General features: G+C 42.2%; 1 protein-coding gene across 3 annotated transcripts in view; it reads right to left on the reverse strand.

Moving 5' to 3' along the window:
* Positions 1-1,087: 1,087 nt before the first annotated feature.
* PARD3B (par-3 family cell polarity regulator beta) overlaps positions 1,088-19,833 on the reverse strand; it is a gene marked incomplete at its 5' end in the record, with an annotated part of 1,039,339 nt that continues 1,020,593 nt past the window's right edge. For 2 of the 3 annotated variants that reach the window (XM_082658175.1, XM_082658174.1), the window contains one exon: positions 2,572-3,826. In XM_082658175.1, the coding sequence (XP_082514301.1) occupies positions 3,469-3,826 (358 nt within the window). In that variant the 3' untranslated portion in view covers positions 2,572-3,468. Of the gene's footprint in view, positions 2,150-2,571; positions 3,827-19,833 lie in introns of those variants that run through there. The other variant, XR_014296988.1, reaches the window with a different exon arrangement.

Genomic DNA, 19,833 nt, shown 5'->3' on the forward strand with positions numbered 1-19,833 from the left:
CTCCAAAAGTTGTCAGGTGGATTTCCTTCAGGAGATAGATTTCACTCGAGAAGTTCCTACATCTTTGGAAGGAATAATGAATCATGTTTTAATTTTGTTACTGGTGGCAAAAACAAAGCTCCAGTGAAGTCTCACATCTCCTCTCTCGGTTGGTGTGCACAGAGCTTCCTCCTCAGGGTGATGGTGGGTCTGTGGCTCTGCACGTGCTCTTGATTATAAGATCTCTGCTCTGTGCTGTACTATGAGGTTAACGCATATAGATCTAAAAATCTAAGAATAAGGAGCTTCACAGTAATTTTTTCCCCCCGTTTTGTTGTCAATCATGATTTAAGAAAATACTCCTGACTTTGAGCTTGCCTTTCATCCAGTGGTGTGATACCATAGGGAAGCAATATTATACCAAGAGTGATACTGCCACAGACCAGTGACACAATGGGTTAGTGAGATGTTGTGTTTCGCTCCCTTGTAGAGGACTGAATTTGCCTGCATCTAAAATTTTTCGGTGGTCTGCTCCCTTTTCTCTCTCTATGCCTGCAAAAAGGGACACAAACAGAGCTTCTTAAAATAACTAGTTACTTGAGGCCAGTACATCGTTTCAAGGCCTGGATGACCCAGTGGTCAGGCGAGGAGCCGGGTGGGTGTACGTTGATGGGTTTGTAGCTCGCCAAGCTCGCTGTGCCACCTTTTCCTGGGGGGCGTCTATTAGCATTCCGAGCTACAAGGAGACACCTGATTGAGTTTTTCCAAGGCCATAAATAACCCAGGAACTATTTCCTGCTACCGGGCACCTACTGATTATAGCCTGGTCTTCTAAATGCTCTAAACAACCTGTTCTCCTAAATACTGGGAAAGAGTTCCATAACCTCTGGGTGGTGACAGTTGGAGGGCTGGTTCACAGGCATTTATAAAGCTTACATTCAAGCTGTTCTTACTTGTCAGTTGGCTTGATGAAGACTGTCGCACACGTAATGCTAGCTCCTTTTGGGTAGGGTCTAATGGGGCGTGTGTTCTACCTCAAGCAAGAAAAGAAAACTGCTATAATCTTTTTTTCATCTGTTTTCATAGTACCTTCACATCCTTAGCTGCCCCTCAGGATTAGCAACTGTTTTATTACCTGTGTGTACAACACAAAACCATGCTTGCAGCAGCTTTCCCCGAGTCTGAGTGCAGGAGATATGCTCGCAAGGTGGCAACGTGGTGAAAATATAGGCATTCTTCCTACAAGGGTCACTCCTCCAGCACACACAGAGCGTCTCACCTTATACCACTGCCCCTTGTGGGACCTTGGCCTTAATCCAGGAGGAAGCTTCTGGCTTGGCTATGTCCACTAGTCTACAGGAATTTGGTTAAATTATGGAACATCCTAAAGAGCTGATTTTTAATGCTTCAAAATACATCACACTTCCCTCATATTATCATTGTCTTCTTGAAGGTTTATGTAGCTTGAGGGGAAGGCAGCTTGCAGCATGTTGGCTGGGAAACCCTACAGCTCACCTGCACTCCAGCTCTAGGTGAGCAGGGCCCAATCTTCAACCTCTGCACAAATTGCGAACGATCTAAAGGTGCCTGGCATAAGACAGATGATAGAGGGCCACAAACAACTGGACAGTCTATTTTCAAGAGGGCCATGAGTAAATGGTAGTTTAGAAAATGATACCTCTTAAAGTTCAGTAAATAACACTAGTTAAGTCTAAACCCACCAGTTGCATCATTCTTGGTAACAGAACTCTATTTTAAATTAAAAGACTAAACTGGGCTGGATAGATAATCTATATATTCAATAATACTATAATTTATTAAATCCTAGCAGTCAGAGGTATCCTAATCTTGGCCAAAATATGTCTAAATTGAACTCGAGACTTTTTGTGGGAGGGAATGAAGAAGGAATGTAAAAAGGTTTAAAGTACTGCAGGAGTCACTGAACAATTCGAGTTGCTGCTCCCAGGCTTTGCTGTTTCTCAGTTTTCTCTTATGTTCTTATTTGGGTTAGGTTGTAGGTTTTAGAGGTTCTGTGTTGAAATAAGTAGAATATAGCTGCAAAGCTCTAAAAAAATTGCCATGGATTCCGGAGGGTGGGCTTTCAGCTTTTCGAAGCCATAAGACCTTCTTTTCCCAACTGGAGACCTCGGCCTTGGTCTTGCCCTGACTTCTGTTAATGAAATAATATAGCAGATATAGAATGATTTAGTTTTATGCTTCTTCTCCCTTCCCTTCTGTTTTCTGGCTTTTTTCCTTTTTATTCCCTTCCTCATCAAGCTTTCCGTTTTTATTTTCCATTCTCCATACTGGTAATCACACACTTACACACTTACACACTTACACACTTACACACACACACACACACACACACACACACACACACACACACACACACACACACACACACACACACACACACACACACACACACACAGTCAGTCACCACTGTCTACCACCTGCCGGTTATCATTCCCAAAGAGCACAGTCAGCCCCTCCCTGACGCCGGGTGCATATGGCACTGTTTGGCACTGGGTCTGGAATTGGCATCTCAGAGCACCGCTTCCTGTGCATACTAACCAGTGGGCCCTCTTTTTCCCGAGTACATCTTAACTCTCAAGTGGGAGCCTTAAAATAGAGGCCCCACTTACAATAATTATAGGCAGGAGATTTGGGGATGCCTCGGAAACCAGATATCTCCATGCTGTCGTGCCTGGGACGTGGGAGGAAGGAAGGTGAGGACCACAGGAATGTCAGCCTCTTAACCTGATTGCCTTGATGCTAGGCATATATTTCTTCTGGAAGCTCTGCTAGCTTTGTACATTCTCCCAGGACACCAGGACTGCATTCACATCTTACTTTTACACTAAAAGCAAGGAAACGTGACATGCTTATACCAAGTGAGTGGAACTGAGAACCTGAGAAATTCTACAAATAAAGAAATGCAGCCTTCCTCTAGGTATAAAACATTTCAAGGAGATCACTCGTCATGTTTGCCCGCTGTTGTTTTTTCAATGTAAAAACCACTCACTTAGGACACCCACATTGGCAACCACTCTTCACAGACGTAACAGCTCTAATCAGGTGGCTGAAGCTAGTCTCTGAACGGATGACGATCCCGGGCAGAGTCTGCCCTCCGTGATGCCAGTGCTGTGGGGGCATGTCTGTGCTCCAGGGAGGCACCATGTTGTAGATCTCCATTGTTATCTGCCTGTTCAATTGTCACTCTCAGTGAACTGAACAATTCTAAAAGTATTTCAGGCAGTATTTTTTTTATGGACCCATCCTTCCTCTTCCTTCTGATTTCCCTCCCCAAACTCCTGTCCCCTTCTTTCTCTCTGACTAGCAGTCAAGTGTTGCAGCCTCAGCGAGAAAAACCTAATCTGTACCATGGAGAATTCTTAACAGGAAGGCGGCCTTAAGGTGTAGGAAGAACAAAGGTGATGTTGGACGTCTTCCTTTCTGGGCTGGGCTGAGCTTGGTGGCGCTCAGCTACACGGCTGCGGTCATGGGGTTCTTCTGCCGGGGATCCTGCATTCGATAGGGGTACTGATCTGGGCTGCCCCCTCGGGGCACTGGTCTGCCCATTTCTGGGTAGGCTGGTACTCTGTGGTGCTGAGGAGGGGAAGGTGGGACATCTTGTCGGAAGGGTCCTTTGTGCTGGGGGGCTGGCGGGGGCGGATAGTACTGGGGATACCGGAGATCTGTGATCCTCAGATCTGGGGGGCGGGGGTAGCTCCCTTTGGGCAGATGCACAGGATGAGCCCCTGGGTAATATGGAAGCTCCCTTTCCTTGTAGAGCCCTCGAGGTGCTGCTGTCAGATAGTCTACAGGATCCACTGGTCCTCCCCTGGAAAGAGAACAGACACATATCAATGACTACAAAGCCAGCTGCCCAGATGATGACCACATTCCTTAGCCTCCCATGTAGTTTGGCCACAGACTGGATCTGGCCAGTGGGATGTGAACAGACGTGATGTGCGCCCTTAAAAGGAAACAAGGGACACTCTTCTTCTCTTCCCTCCTTTCTGTTGGCCCCTGGAGTGGCCATATTAGACACAAGGAGAAAGCCACATGCTGGGGAGCCTGGCTCCTTGACCCCATGGAGCCAGTGTGTCAGTCAGGACTGATTGGTGCCTGAGGGAGAAACAGAATTCTGTCTTGTGTATATGTTGGCCTTATTATAGTAACCAAGCTAGTTCCCTAAACAAGGCTTAGTTTGGCTCTATTAAAGCTGGGATCATTTGCCCCCTCTCCTTTCCACCTCCCTGAAGCCTGACATAAACATGGTGGTAGAAATGCACACATTAGGGCTTCCCTGGTGGCGCAGTGGTTGAGAGTCCGCCTGCCGATGCAGGGGACACAGGTTCGTGCCCTGGTCCGGGAAGATCCCGCGTGCCGCGGAGCGGCTGGGCCCGTGAGCCATGGCTGCTGAGCCTGCGCGTCCGGAGCCTGTGCTCCGCAACGGGAGGAGGCCACAACAATGAGAGGCCCGTGTACCGCAAAAAAAAAAAAAAAAAAAAAAAGAAATGCACACATTATTTGGAGTCATAAATTTCCCAGGGATTGCATTCACTTCTCTCCTAGGTCTGTGGGGTGCTCTTTACATGAGTCACAGTCTTGGTCTAACTAACTCTGGTTGGCTTCTGTTACGTCCCCGTGTGGATTAGTGTGCCCTCCTCTTTCTACAGTTCCTAGAGAAAGTCCCAACCTAGAGCCTGGACTTACCCACCCAAAACTTTGATATAAAGCACTTCTACTGCAAAGTCAATAAGTACCACCCAGCCGGTAGCAGATGAGGAAAAGACAAACCAGCTGTAAGTTGTGCTGTGTAATGAGTAGGCACACAGAAGGTAAAGGGCAAGAATAAACACTAACGGAAAGCGACCCTGTCTGGACCTCTCTGCTGAGACAACAAGCATCTTCGGATCCATTTGTCATAACAGAAGCAATAGGTCTCTAAACAAGGTACAGATGAGTGCATCTTACCTAGCCTGGGGTTAAACAGATGAGTTCTGTTTGCAGCTCTTAAACTCCCATAACCTTCTGTGCACATATTCACTACTACCATGCCCAGATCCTTCCCACTTTCTACCATTCCTCTTTTTATTATTCCTTTTTAGAGGAAAACAGCAACAATAATAATTAATGAAAAGCTCTCCAATGTCAGAGTACAACCTGGTAGAACACGTGAAAGAAATGGCAGGGCTGGAAGAATACGGGCACCGTCAATGAGGGTCACAATCCCCCTGTAATCTGCAGAGTTTGATGTGAAAACAGCTCTGTAAGTAAGTTCCCCAAATCAGGATTATTTGACAAGCTCCAAGCTTGGGTCCATGTGGAAAGCAGCATGTGAACACATTCATAGGGATGAACAATAGAATTTTTTCTACTTTTTTCTGTCTTAATTTGGCTGTGTATAATAATGAAAGATAGATCCTTGAGCCTGGGTTAATTTAGTTAGTGTTTTCAGATAAAAAAATTAAATTGTTTGCGTACAAGTTATTATGGCGTCAACTGCTATTACTCAGTGCAGTTTGCTTTGCTCTATTTTAAATTGCCCATGACAAATAGAGCACAAATGTGTAATGTGTCACTCCAGCCCTGGGAAATAAAGGGCGGGGATTTCATCTTCCCTTTCCTTTAGAATGTTATTTTTTCTTTAGAAAACTTCCAGCATTCATTATACCTTTTATCGTGTAATATTTTAAGCTTCCTCCCTCTCCCACCGTGCTCATTTCTATTTCCTTTTGGTTCACGTTAAAGATTTTCAAAACACTTAAAAAAAATCCTTAACCTGTGTTTTCTCTCAGAATCTACTGATGATATTTCTCTGCAAGAAGTGAAACATGTGGTTTTTCTGCACTCATTTTAAGCCCTTGGGATAAATCACTGACATTTGCAACACACAAACATTATCTGCCTTAAAATGAACATACAACCAACACTCCCTCTGGACCCTCTTAGCATGAATGTTTCCTGTTTAAAATGGAAAGAGAGAAAGGAGGAATTCCAGGCCTTGGACTTTTAGGGTCCTGTTCTCTCCCTGGAGATTTCTCTCTTTTAAAACAGAATATTACAAAAGACAGGCAGGCCTTGGTTTTTTCGTGGAGAGACTAGCCAGATGAAGCAGTGACAGGGCAGAAGCCACCCTGATGGCCACAGCCACCGTGCAGGCTGCGTGTGCATGGGGACGGTCAAGGCTCTTCTCCCACGCCTCCCCCTACTAGTCAGCCACCTCACACAGCCAGGGGAAGAGGGGGCAGAACTCAAGATAGTTCTGTGGACCCACATTGCTTCCCCTGAGGGGAAGTTTTACGTCTGGGAATTTGCTTACATGTGGCAGAAACCAAGTGAGGCACCTGTTCTTTGTCAAGAAATGAAATCATGGAAACTGTCTTCTTTTTCTGTAGAACTCATCAAAACAGTTATCATTTCTAATTTTTCAGAGAGAAGGAAAACAATGAGCTGGCCTATAAAAATACTCTTTAAGGTTCAAAGAGTGCTAGAAGAATTTTTCTTTCTTTGGTGCGGGGGAGGGAGTTGCTATTGTTTATAATAACTTTTTGCTCAAAATTGAGCACTGACTTTTAATAGAACTTCTAAGTGCTTGTGAATATTGTGTGCACACGCACACACACATATTTAAAAGAACAATTTTTAGGGAAGTTGAGACAAGATGGCAGAGTAGAAGGACGTGAGATCACCTCATCTTATGAAAACACAAAAATCACAACTAACTGCCTAACAACCATCAACAAAAAAATGCTGGAACCTCCCAAAAACCATATCCTATATCCAAAGACAAAGACGACATGACAAGATGGTAGGAGGGGCGTAATTGCGATAAAATCAAATCCCATACCCGCCAGGTGGGCGACCCACAAACTGGAAAATAATTATATTGCAGAAGTTCTCCCACAGGAGTGAAAGTTCTGAGCCCCACATCAGGCTCCCCAGCCTGTGGGTCTGGCAATGGGAGGAGGAGCCCCCAAGGATCTGGCTTTGAAGACCAGCGGGGTTTGATCACAGGAATTCCATAGGACTAGGGGAAACAGAAACCCCACTCTTGGAGGGCAGACACAAGCTCTCGTGTGCACCAGGTCACAGGGAAAAAAAGCAGTGACAGCATAAGAGCCTGGGCCAGACCCATCTGCTGGTATTGGAGGGTCTCCTGCAGAGGCAGGGTCAGCTGTGGCTCACTCTGGGGACAAACACACTGCAGCTGTAGTCCTGGGGAGTACTCATTGGCATGAGCTGGCCTGGAGGCCACCATTTTCCCATCAAGACCTGGCCCCACCTAACAGCCTGTAGGCTGTAGTGCAGAGACGCCTCAGGCCAAACAACCAAAAGGGTGGGAACACAGCCCCACATATCAACAGACAGGCTGCTTAAAGTCTTCCTGAGCACACAACTGCCAGCTAAACACACCTCTTGACAAGGCCCTGCCAACCAGAGGGACAAGACCCAGCTCCACCCACCAGTGGGGCAGGCACCAGTTCCTCACACCAGGAAGCCTGCACCAGCCCCTGGACCAACCTCATCCACCAGGGGGCAGACAGCAGAAGCAAGGAGAACTACAACCCTGCAGCCTGTGGAACAGAAATTGCAGTTGCAGAAAGTTAGACAAAATGAGATGGCAGAGGAATATGTCCCAGATGAAGGTACAAGATAAAACCCCAGTAGAACAACTACGTGAGGTGGAGATAGGCAACCTACCCAAAAAACAATTCAGAGTAATGACAGTAAACATGATCCAAGACCTAGGAAAAAGAACGGAGGCACAGATCAAGAAGATACAAGAAATGTTTAACAAAGACCTAGAAGAACTAAAGAACAGAGATGAACAATACAATAACTGAAAAGAAAAACACACTAGAAGGAATCAATAGCAGAATAACTGAGGCAGAACAGATAAGTTACCTGGAAGACAGAATGGTGGAAATAAGTGCTGCAGGACAGAATAAAGAAAAAAGAATGAAAAGAAATGAGGACAGTCTAAGAGACCTCTGGGACAACATTAAATGCACTAACATTTGCATTCTAGGGGTCCCGGAAGGAGAAGAGAGAAAGGACATGAGAAAATACTTGAAGAGATGATAGCTGAAAACTTCCCTAACATGGGAAAGGAAACAGTCACCCAAGTCCAGGAAGCAAGAGAGTCCCAGGCAGAATAAACCCAAGGAAGAACATGCTGTGACACATAGTAATAAAATTGACAAAAATTAAAAAAAAAAATATTAAAAGCAACAAGGGAAAAGCAACAAATAACATATAAGGGAATTCCCATAAGGCTATCAGCTGACTTTTTAGCAGAAACTGCAGGCCAGAAGGGAATGGCATGATACATTTAAGGTGATGGAAGGGAAGAACCTACAACCAAGAATGCTCTACCCGGCAAAGCTCTCATTCAGATTCGATGGAGAAATCAAAAACTTTACAGATAAGCAAAAGCTAAAAGAATGCAGCACCACCAGACGAGCTTTGCCACAAATGCTAAAGGAACTTCTCTAGGCAGAAAAGAAAAGGCCACAACTAGAAATAAGAAAATTATGAATGGAAAAGCTCACCAGGAAAAGCAAACACACAGTAAAGGTACAGGATATTGAAAATGCAGGGACTTCCCTGGTGGCACAGTGGTTAAGAATCTGCCTGCCAATGCAGGGGACACGGGTTTGATCCCTCGTCCCAGAAGATCCCACATGCCGCGGAGCAACTAAGCCCATGTGCCACAACTACTGAGCCTGTGCTCTAGAGCCTGCGAACCACAACTACTGAGCACACATGCCACAACTACTGAAGCTCGTGCACCTAGAGCCTGTGCTCCACAACAGGAGAAGCCACCACAATGAGTAGCCTGCGCACCTCAACAAAGAGTAGCCCCTACTCGCAGCAACTAGAGAAAAGCCCAGGCACAGGAATGAAGACTCAACACAGCCAAAAAATAAAAAAAAAATTTAAAAAAATCATTTGATATTAAAAGACCAGCAACTTACTTAAAAAACAATCTTGTTTATATACAGACTGCTATATCAAAACCTCGTGGTAACTGCAAACCAAAAATCTACAATAGAAACACACACACAAAAGAAATAGGAATCAAAACACAACACTAAAGTTAGTTAGTCATCAGGTCACAAGAGAAGAGAACAAAAGAGGAAGAGAAGAAAAAAGACCTACAAAAACAAATACTAAACAATTAACAAAATGGCAATAAGAACATACATATCAATAATTACCTTAAATGTAAATGGATTAAATGCTCTAACCAAAAAACACAGACTGGCTGAATGGATACAGAAACAAGACCCATATATATGCTGTTTACAAGAGACCCACTTCAGGTCTAGGGACATATACAGACTGAAAGTGAGGGGATGGAAAAAGGTATTCCATGCAAATGGAAATCAAAAGAAAGCTGGAGGCAATACTCATATCAGTCAAAATAGACTTTAAAATAAAAACTGTTACAAGAGACAAAAAGGACACCATGTAATGATCAAGGGATCCATCTAGAAGAAGATATAACAAATATAAATATGTATGTACCCAATATAGGAGCACCTCAATATATAAGGCAAATGCCAACAGCCATAAAAGGAGAAATTGACGGTAACACAATAATAGTGAGGGACTTTAACACCCTACTTTCATCAATGGACAGATCATCCAGACAGAAAATCAATAAGGAAACACAGGCCTTAAATGACACATTGGACCAGATAGGCTTAATTGATATTTATAGAGCATTCCATCTGAAAGCAGCAGAATACACATTCTTTTCAAGTGCACATGGAACATCTGCCAGGGTAGATCACATGCTGGGCCACAGAGCAAGCCTTGGTAAACTTCAGAAAGTTGAAATCATATCACCCATCTTTTCCGACCACAACCCTATGAGATTAGAAATCAACTACAAGGAAAAAAAACTGTAAAAAACACAAACATGTGGAGGTTAAACAATATGCTACTAACCTACCAATGGATCACTGAAGAATTAAAGAGGAAATAAAAAAATATCTAGAGACAAATGAAAACACAACTCTCCAAAACCTATGGGATGCAGCAAAATCAGTTCTAAGAGGGAAGTTTATAGCAATACAATCTTACCTCAGGAGACAAGAAAAATCCCAAATGAAGAATATAACCTTACACCTAAAACAATTAGAGAAAGAAGAACATACAAAACACAAAGTTAGCAGAAAAAAAAATATCATAGAGACCAGAGCAGAAATAAATGAAACAGAGACAAAGAAAGCAGTAGCAAAGATCAGTGAAACTAAAAGCTGGTTCTTTGAAAAGATAAACAAAATTGATAAAACTTTAGCCAGAGGCATCAAGAAAAAAAGAGAGAGGGCTCAAATTGATAAACTTAGATATAAAAAAAGTTACAACAGACACCACTGAAATAAAAAGAATCATAAGAGACTACTACAAGCAACTATATGGCAATAAACTGGACAACCTAGAAGACATGGACAAATTCTTAGAAAGGTACAAACTTCCAAGACTGAACCAGGAAAAAACAGATAATATGAACAGACCAACCACAAGTAATGAAATTGAAACTGTGATTAAAAAAACTCCCAATGAACAAAAGTCCAGGACCATATGGCTTCACAGGTGAATTCTATAAAACATTTAGAGAAGAGTTAACACATATCCTTCTGAAACTATTACAAAAAATTACAGAGGAATGAATACTCTCAAACTCATTCTATGAGTCTACCATCACCCTGATATCAAAACCAGACAAAGCTACCACACACACACACACACACACACACACACACACACACACACACACACACAGATTTACAGGCCAGTATCACTGATGAATATAGATGCAAAAATCCTCAACAAAGTACTAGCAAACCGAATCCAGCAATACATTAAAATGATTATGCACCATGATCAAGTGGGATTTATCCCAGGGATGCAAGGATCTTTCAGTATCCACAAATCAATCAGTGTGCTACACCATATTAACAAATTGAAGAATAAAATCCATATGATGATCTCAGTAGATACAGAAAAATCTTTTGACAAAATTCAACACCCATTTATGATGAAAACTCTCCAGAAAGTGGCACACACCTCAACATAATAAAGGCCATATATGACAGACCTATAGCTAACATCATCCTCAATGGTGAAATCTGAAAGCATTCCATCTAAGATCAGGAACAAGACAAGGATGTCCACTTTTGCCACTTTTGTTCAACATAGTTTTGGAAGTCCTAGCCATAGCAGTCAATCAGAGAAGAAAAAGAAATAAAAGGAATCCAAATTGGAAAAGAAGTAAAACTGTCACTGTTTGCAGGTGACAAGATACTATACATAGAAAATCCTAAAGTTGGTACCAGAAAACTACTAGAGTTCATAAACAAATTCAGTAAAGTTGCAGGATACAAAATTAATACACAGAAATCTGTTGCATTCCTATACATTAACAACAAAAGATCAGAAAGAGAAATTAAAGAAAAAAATCCCACTTACCATCACATCAAAAAGAATAAAATACCTAGGAATAAACCTACCTAAGGAGGCAAAAGACCTGTACTCTGAAAACTATAAGATGCTGATGAAAGAGATCAAACATGACATGATCAGATGAAAGCTATACCATGTTCTTGGATTAGAAAAATCAATATTATCAGAATGACTGTACTACCCAAAGCAATCTATAGATTCAATACAATCCCTATCAAATTACCAATGGCATTTTTCACAGAAGTAGAACAAAAAGTTTTACAATTTGTATGGAAACACCAAAGACCCCAAATAGCCAAAGCAATCGTGAGAAAGAAAAATGGAGCTGGAGGAAGCAGGCTCCCTGACTTCAGACTATATTACAAAGCAACAGTAATCAAAACAGTATGGTACTGGCACAAAAACAGAAATATAGATCAACGGAACAGGATAGAAAGCCCAGAGATAAACCCACACACCTATGGTCAACTAATCTATGACAGAGGAGGCAAGGATATACAATGGAGAAAAGACAGGCTCTTCAATAAGTGGTGCTGGGAAAACTGGACAGCTCCATGTAAAAGAATGAAATTAGAACACTGTCTAACACCATACACAAAAATAAACTCAAAATGGATTAGAGACCTAAATGTAAGACCGGACACTGTAAAACTCTTAGAGGAAAACATAGGAAGAACACTCTTTGACATAAATCACAGCAAGATCTTCTTTGATCCACCTACTAGAGAATGGAAATAAAAACAAAAATAAACAAATGGGACCTAATGAATCTTAATAGCTTTTGCAAACAAAGGAAACTACAAACAAGACAAAAAGGCAACCCTCAGAATGGGAGAAAATATTTGCAAACGAATCAACAGACAAAGGATTAATCTCCAAAATATACGAACAGCTCATGCAGCTCAATATTAAAAAAACAAACAACCCAATCAAAAAATGGGCAGAACACCTAAATAGACATTTCCCCAAGGAAGACATACAGATGACCAAGAGGCACATGTAAAGGTGCTCAACATCGCTAATTATTAGAGAAATGCAAATCAAAACTACAATGAGATAGCCCTTCACACCAGTCAGAATGGCCATCATCAAAAAGTCTAGAGACAATAAATGCTGGAGAGGGTGTGGTGAAAAGGGAACCCTCCTACACTGTTGGTGGGAATGTAAATTGGTACAGCCACTATGCAGAACAGTACAGAGGTTCCTTAAAATCTAAAAGGTACCATATGATCCAGCAATTCCACTCCTAGGCATATATCTGGAAAAAACCATGGTGCAAAAGGATACATGTACCCCAGTGTTCATTGCAGCGCTGTTTACAATAGCCAAGACATAGAAGCAACCTAAATGTCCATTGACAGAGGAACAGATAAAGAAGATGTGGTACATATATGTAACAGAATATTACTCAGCCATTAAGAAGAATGAAATAATGCCACTCGCAGCAACACGGATGGACCTAGAGATTGTCAGACTGAGTGAAGTCAGAGAAAGACATATCATATGATATCACTTATATGCAGAATCTAAAAAAAAATGATACAAATGAACTTATTTACAAAACAGAAACAGACTCACAGACTTAGAAAACAAACGGTTACCAAAGGGGGAAGATCGGGGGAGGGATAAATTGGGAGTTTGGGATTGACATATACACACTATTGTATTTAAAATAGATAACCAACAAGGACCTACTGTATAACACAATGAACTCTGCTCAATATTCTGTAATAACCTAAATGGGAAAAGAATTTGAAAAAGAATATATACATGCATATGTATAACTGAATCATCACTTTGCTGTACACCTGAAACTGACACAACATTGTTAATCAACTATACTCCAATATAAAATTTAAAAAAGGTTAAAACAAACAAAAGAACAAGTTTTAAGCAAGGAAAACAAAAAAGCCCAGCTCATTAACTATGGAATTTGATAGGATAAAGGAAGTGGAATAGGGAGCTGATATTTTATCTTTGTTAATCTTGAGTTTCCGGGACTTCCCTGGTGGTCCAGTGGTTAAAGAATCCACCTTCCAATGAAGGGGACGAAGGTTCGATCCCTGGTCAGGGAACTAATATCCCACATGCCACAGGGCAACTAAGCCTGCACACTGCAACTACTGAGCCTGTGCTCTCGGGAGCCCGTGTGCCACAACTAGAGAGAAGCCCACAGGATGCAATGAAGAGCCTATGTGCCGCAACTAAGATCCTGCATGCTGCAACTAAGACCCAATGCATCCAAATAAGTAAATATTAAAAAAAAATCTTGAGTTTCCCTTTTCATAGTATCTTTATTGGGTGAAATTTAGTATTTGTAGGAAAGCACAAAACCCAACCCATTCTGGGGCCTAAGAAATGCTTATCACAGTGAGCAATGCTGCATGTTTTGAGCCAACCCTGAGAAATCCAGGGGTAGTCTTCTTTGAAGATTCTGATGAAAACAGGGATCCAAATAGCAAATGTATCAGCACCTTAAGACCCCTCATTTTTCATGCGACCCCATAATTTTTATTTGTATGTGGTGTTATTTTTCTTAAAAAAACTTTTAATTCAAAATCTCACCCAGGAACCATATTTACTTAAGAAGCACAAGCCTATATTTCCTTTCTTTAATATGACTCCTTGTGAAAGCTGTCATGAAAATATCCATATTTCAAAAAATTCACTTATTTCTTTCCCACACTTTTTACTATTTTTTTCTATTTTATTTTTGATTAGGGTCATTTCTGGAGGCCCAAAGGATTCAGATTTTGATTGGAAAATTTGTCGGAACTATCTCATACAGTTTCCAGTCACATAGATGCATGCAATAACGAAGGTTAACCTTTCAGGCTAAGACCTGGCCCCACCCAACAGCCTGTAAGCACCAGTGCTGGCATGTCTCAGGCCAGACAACTAACTGGGTGGGGACACAGGCCCACCCATCCGCAGACAGGCTGCCTAACGACTTCCTGAGCCCACAGTCTCCTCTAGACATGGCCCTAGACATGGCCCTGACATGTGAAGAAGCAATAAAGATCACTTCCTTTACATGAGATGTTCCTCTTTTTGCTGTCTCAGTATGTCACTATTTTTAATCACACAAAAAGGAGGCTGTAAATCAGAGGTTAAGTGGGTCAGACAGGCAACTCTTGGGTACCAACAGTCTTCATTTTATGGAAGGAAGGAAGGAATGCTTCTACATTTGCTAAGATAATCCTTTTGGAAAAAGGGCTCAGTATTAGAAGGACCGAGTCACTGGCAAAATATTTAGCTAGGAATGAGGTGGCTATACTTAACTGTAATAGATGAAGGGGCCTGAGCCCCCTGGAATAGAAGAAGAAGCACGAGTAACTTTGAATCCTCTCACCTCCCCCTGCATCTCCATCCCCCCAACAATTGCAAAGAAAATCTCTTTCCTCTGAACTCACCACAGTGGTTCATTCTCACCTCATCTGCCTGTCTCCCTGCCTCAGGCTGGTTATATACTGTGCTGGAGCACCATCATCTTGAAGGAAGGAACTGGGTCTCATGTATCTAGTGATCTTCCTCAGAGCTTACCACAGGGCTCTGCACGTCAAAGTTGCTCCATAAATGTATACTGAATTTGCGCAAGAGAGTTTAAAGAGAAAACCCACCCCTAGAGGGTCAGATATATGCAGAAGCTGGAAATAGTAGGTGGGTAGAGAAATGAAAGGAGAAAGTGGGCTCTCATAGAGAAGCAGAGATTGACAATGGTTGAGATAAGACTGGACTCTAAATTTTAAAGAAGGAGGGAGGGATGGTGGGCTGAAAAAAAGGGTTGGACTCTGCCCAACATAGAATGGTTGTAAACTTTATTGGCCACGAGTTATTATAGTTGTCTTGTTTGCCAAGAACGAAAGTAGACTGTCTTATCTCTGCTGTCTTGCATAGTACTTGAACCATAGTAGGTGCTTAATGAGTCTTGGGCTCAAATTTAATTGCCTTGACTTACTAGTGAGGCCAACATGACTAACTGGCTCAGGTTAAGCATATTTACTCAAGAATTTGTTAAGGGAGAGTGGACAAGATGGTGGAGTAGAAAGACCCTGACCTCACCTCCTCTCACGAGCACATGAAAATCACAACTTTCTGCAGAACAATCATTGATGAAAAAGACTGCAACTTACCAGAAAAGATCTTCTACAACTAAAAACATAAAGAAGGAACCACAATGAGACGGGTAGGAGGGGCGGACTCGTGATATAATCAAGTCTCATACCCACCAGGTGCGAGACCCACAAACTGGAGAATAATTATTCAATATATTGCAGAGTTTCCCCCATAGGAGTGAGTGTTCTGAGCCCCACGTTGGGTTCCCCAGCCCAGGGATCTGGCACCAGGAAGATGAGCCCCCCCCAGAGCATTTGGCTTTGAAGGTCAGTGGGGTTTAATTGCAGGAGCACCACAGGACTGGGGGAAACAGAGACTTCAATCTTAAAGGTACACACAAAATCTCACGTGCACTGGGACCCAGGACAAAAGCAGTAATTTGATAGGAGCCTGGGCCAGACCTACCTGCTGTCTCATAGTGTCTCCTGGAGAGATGGGGGTGGGGGTAGTAGCTGCAGCTCACCCTGGGGCCATAAACACTGGTGGTAGATATATTGGTAACATTCAATGGTGTGAACACTCCTGGCAGCTGTCATCATGGCTCATTAGTGCCAAGATCTGGCCCTACCACACAGCCTCAGGCTAGACAACTAACTGGGTAGGGACACAGCACCTCCCATCGGCAGACAGGCTGCCTAAAGACTTCCTGAGCCCACAGCCACCTCTAGACATGCCTCTAGACATGGCCCTGCCCACCAGAGTGCCAAGACCCAGCTCCACCCCCTAGTGGGCAGGCACAGGCCCTTCCACCAGGAAGCCTGCACAAGCCTCTAGACCAGCCTCACCCACAAGGGGGAAGACAACAGAAGCAAGAAAACTATGATCCCACAGCCAGCCGACTGAGTCCACCAACAGTACGCCAGAACCTACCCTCACACCAGCTGGGCCCTGGCCCTGCCCACTAGCAGACCAATGTCACCTTCAGGACACCCCGGATCCCATATCCAACTGTCAGGAACTGCGCCCCACCCCCCGCCCCCCAAAAGCGATCTGACACCAGCTCTGGGATCCCTGGGCCCTGCAGCCAGACTCCAGGAACCAGCTCTGCCAGCCAGTAGTCTGGCACCAACCCCAGGAGGGAGGGGGCAACAGCCCCAGAGTCTTTGGGACCCTGACTCCACCCACCAGTGAGCCAGCACTAGCCCCGGGGGCCCGCTAGGGTTCTACAACCAGCCTCCTCGTGACCAGGCCCCACTAAACAGCTGCCAGCAGCATCCACACAGGGCAGGGCCTGGCAACCAACCACCCTAGGGGCCAACCAAGTCCACCAGACCACCCACATTGTCAGCCCACCACAGCAGAAGGAGCCACGCAGACCTCTTAGGGGAAATCCCTAGAGCGCATAGCTTGAGTGATGAGAGGGGAGGGCACTGCTAGGATGCATAGGACATCTCCTACAGAAGGCCGCTTCTCCAAGGTTGAGAAACATAACTAACGTACCACATACATAAAAATACAAATAGCAACTTAGGCAAAATGAGGCAGCAGAGGAGCACATTCCAGATGAAGCAACAAGATAAAATCCCAAGAGAACTAAGTGAAGTGGAGATAGGCAATCTACCTGAGAAAGGATTCAGACTAATGATCAGAAAGATGATCAAAGAACTCGGGAGGAGAACGGATGCACAGAGCGAGAAGTTAGAAGTTTTTAACAAAGAGTTAGAATATATAATGACCAAAGATGATGAATATAATAACTGAAATGAAAAACACACTAGAAGGAATCCACAGTAGATGAAATGATACAGAGGAATGGATCAGTGAACTGGATGACAGAGTAGTGGAGATCACTGCCACTGAACAGAAAAAAAAAAAAATGAAAAGTTTGAGACCTCTGGGACAACATCAAGTGCACTAATATTTGCATTATATGGATCCCAGAAGGAGAAGAGAGAGATAGAGGAAGGGCCTGAGAAAATATGTGAAGATATAGTAGCTGAAAACTTCCCTAACCTGGGGAAGGAAACAGTCACCCAAGTCCAGGGAGCAGAGAGTCCCATACAGAATTAATCCAAAGAGGAACACACCAAGATATGTTATAATTTAAAAATGACAAAAAGATAAAGAGAATATTAAAAGCAACAAGGGAAATGCAACAAGTAACATACAAGGGAGCTCCCAAAAAGGCTATCAACTGATTTTTCAGCAGAAACTCTGCAGGCCAGAAGGGAGTGGCATGATATATTTAAAGTAATGAAAGGGAAAACCCTACAACCAAGCATACTCTCTCCAGTAAGGCTCTCGTTCAGATTTGATTGAGAAATCAGAAGCTTTTCAGACAAACAAAAGCTGAAAGAGTTTAGCACCACCAAACCAGTTTTACAACATATGTTAAAGGAACTTCTCTAGACAAAAAAGAAAAGGCCACAAGTAGAAACAAGAAAATTATGAAATGAAAAAGCTTACCGGTAAAGGCAAACATACAGTAAAAGTAGGAAATCATCTACACACAAAGCCCGTAGGGAGGTTAAAAGACAAAAGTAGTAAAATTATCTGTGTCCACAATAAGCAGTTAAGGGATACACAAAACAATTAGATGTAAAATATGATATCAAGATCAGTAATCATGAGGGGAGGAGAGTAAAAATACAAGGTTTTTAAAATGCACTTGAAATTAAGAGATGAGCAACTTAAAACATTCATATATATATAATTATTATATATATGATTGTTTTATATATATATATATATATATAAAACATAATCATATATATAGTATAGTCTGAAGTCAGGGAGCCTGATTCCTCCAGCTCTGTTTTTCTTTCTCAATATTGCTTTGGCTATTTGGGGTCTTTTGTGTCTTAAAATACAAATTTTAAGATATATATATATATATATATATATTAGACTGCTATACAAAAACCTCATGGTAACTGCAAACCAAATATCCTTAATAGATATATACACAAAAAAGAAAAAGGAATCCAACAGAAACATATATCGTACGATATCACTTATATGTGGAATCTAAAAAGATGATACAAATGAACTTATTTACAAAACAGAAATAGACTTACAGACATAGAAAACAAACTTATGGTTACCAGAGGGGAAAGTGGGGGATAAATTAGGAGTCCAGGATTAACAGACACACCACTATATATAAAATAGATAAACAACAAGGTCTACTGTATGGCACAGGGAACTATATTCCATATCTTATAATAACCTATAATGGAAAAGAATCTGGAAAAGAATATATATGGTCTTATATATGTATAACTGAATCACTTTGCTGTATACCCACAACTAACACAACATTGTAGACTAACTATACTTCAATTTAAAAAAAAATTTAAAAAAGGAATAATAAAAAAATACAACTGAAAAAAATCAGTTAAGGGCTGTTTTTATTATGGTCCAGGAAAATAATTTTCTTTGTTTCTGTCATAAACACAATAATCTAGGAACATCTTTATGCATTTAAAAATACAGTAAAGAGTCTCAAATATAGTACAAAACCTTAGGGAGACAATGTCAAAGGTGAAAACCTGGTGCAATCACCAGCTTCATGTACCTGAGCTTGAGGACTGATGAACGTGAGCCAGAGGTAGCAGTGAGGTCCAGTTCCCCTCTGTCACAGCGCTTCCCCCCCTTTCCTCCACCTGAATACACATGACGGGTGGCTTTCATACAAGCCACACATGCCCAAGAGAGGCAGAAGCTAGGATTATGCCAACTTCTCTACCATCTGCCATAGCTCAGAGAGAAAAAGGGGATTGATGCGAGTGTGGGCCACATTATTATGGGAAAAAGTTTGAATCTGCTGTAATTTAGAAAAAAATTATTTTCAGCCTTCAATTCTTCAAAAATCCTTACAATGTGGAGCTGATCATAATTCACCAATGGATCTCAAGGCTGAGTTTAAGAAGCACCTCTGTCTCTCATCCAGTGAGCTTTTAGGAGGAGGAAAGGCAGGTGAAGCTGAAGAATAACAGGAGAAAACAGCCGAGATTGAGACACATCAGTGACGAGAAGAGAGTTTGTTTTGAGAGGGGATGAGCTTAGCAGGCATAAAAATAAGGTATGTGGTAATAAGTGTGAAAGCCATAAAGAATTTATGAGCAAAGATAAGCACATCCACCTGAGGCGTAAGCACTGGCTTTCTTACTTAAGGAAAAGCTTGCAAAGGGCAGAATCTTGTTCCTCTTAATTTATGTAAAATGCTATGTGTGCTCTTAGTAGCCAACACAGACAATTCCTTAACTTCCAAGGTAGCCTTTATGAGTTTCCTTTTTTGGTAATAAT

This window comes from Grampus griseus (assembly GCF_964374135.1).
Source record: "Grampus griseus genome assembly, chromosome: 7".
Classification (NCBI taxonomy): Eukaryota; Metazoa; Chordata; class Mammalia; order Artiodactyla; family Delphinidae; genus Grampus; species Grampus griseus.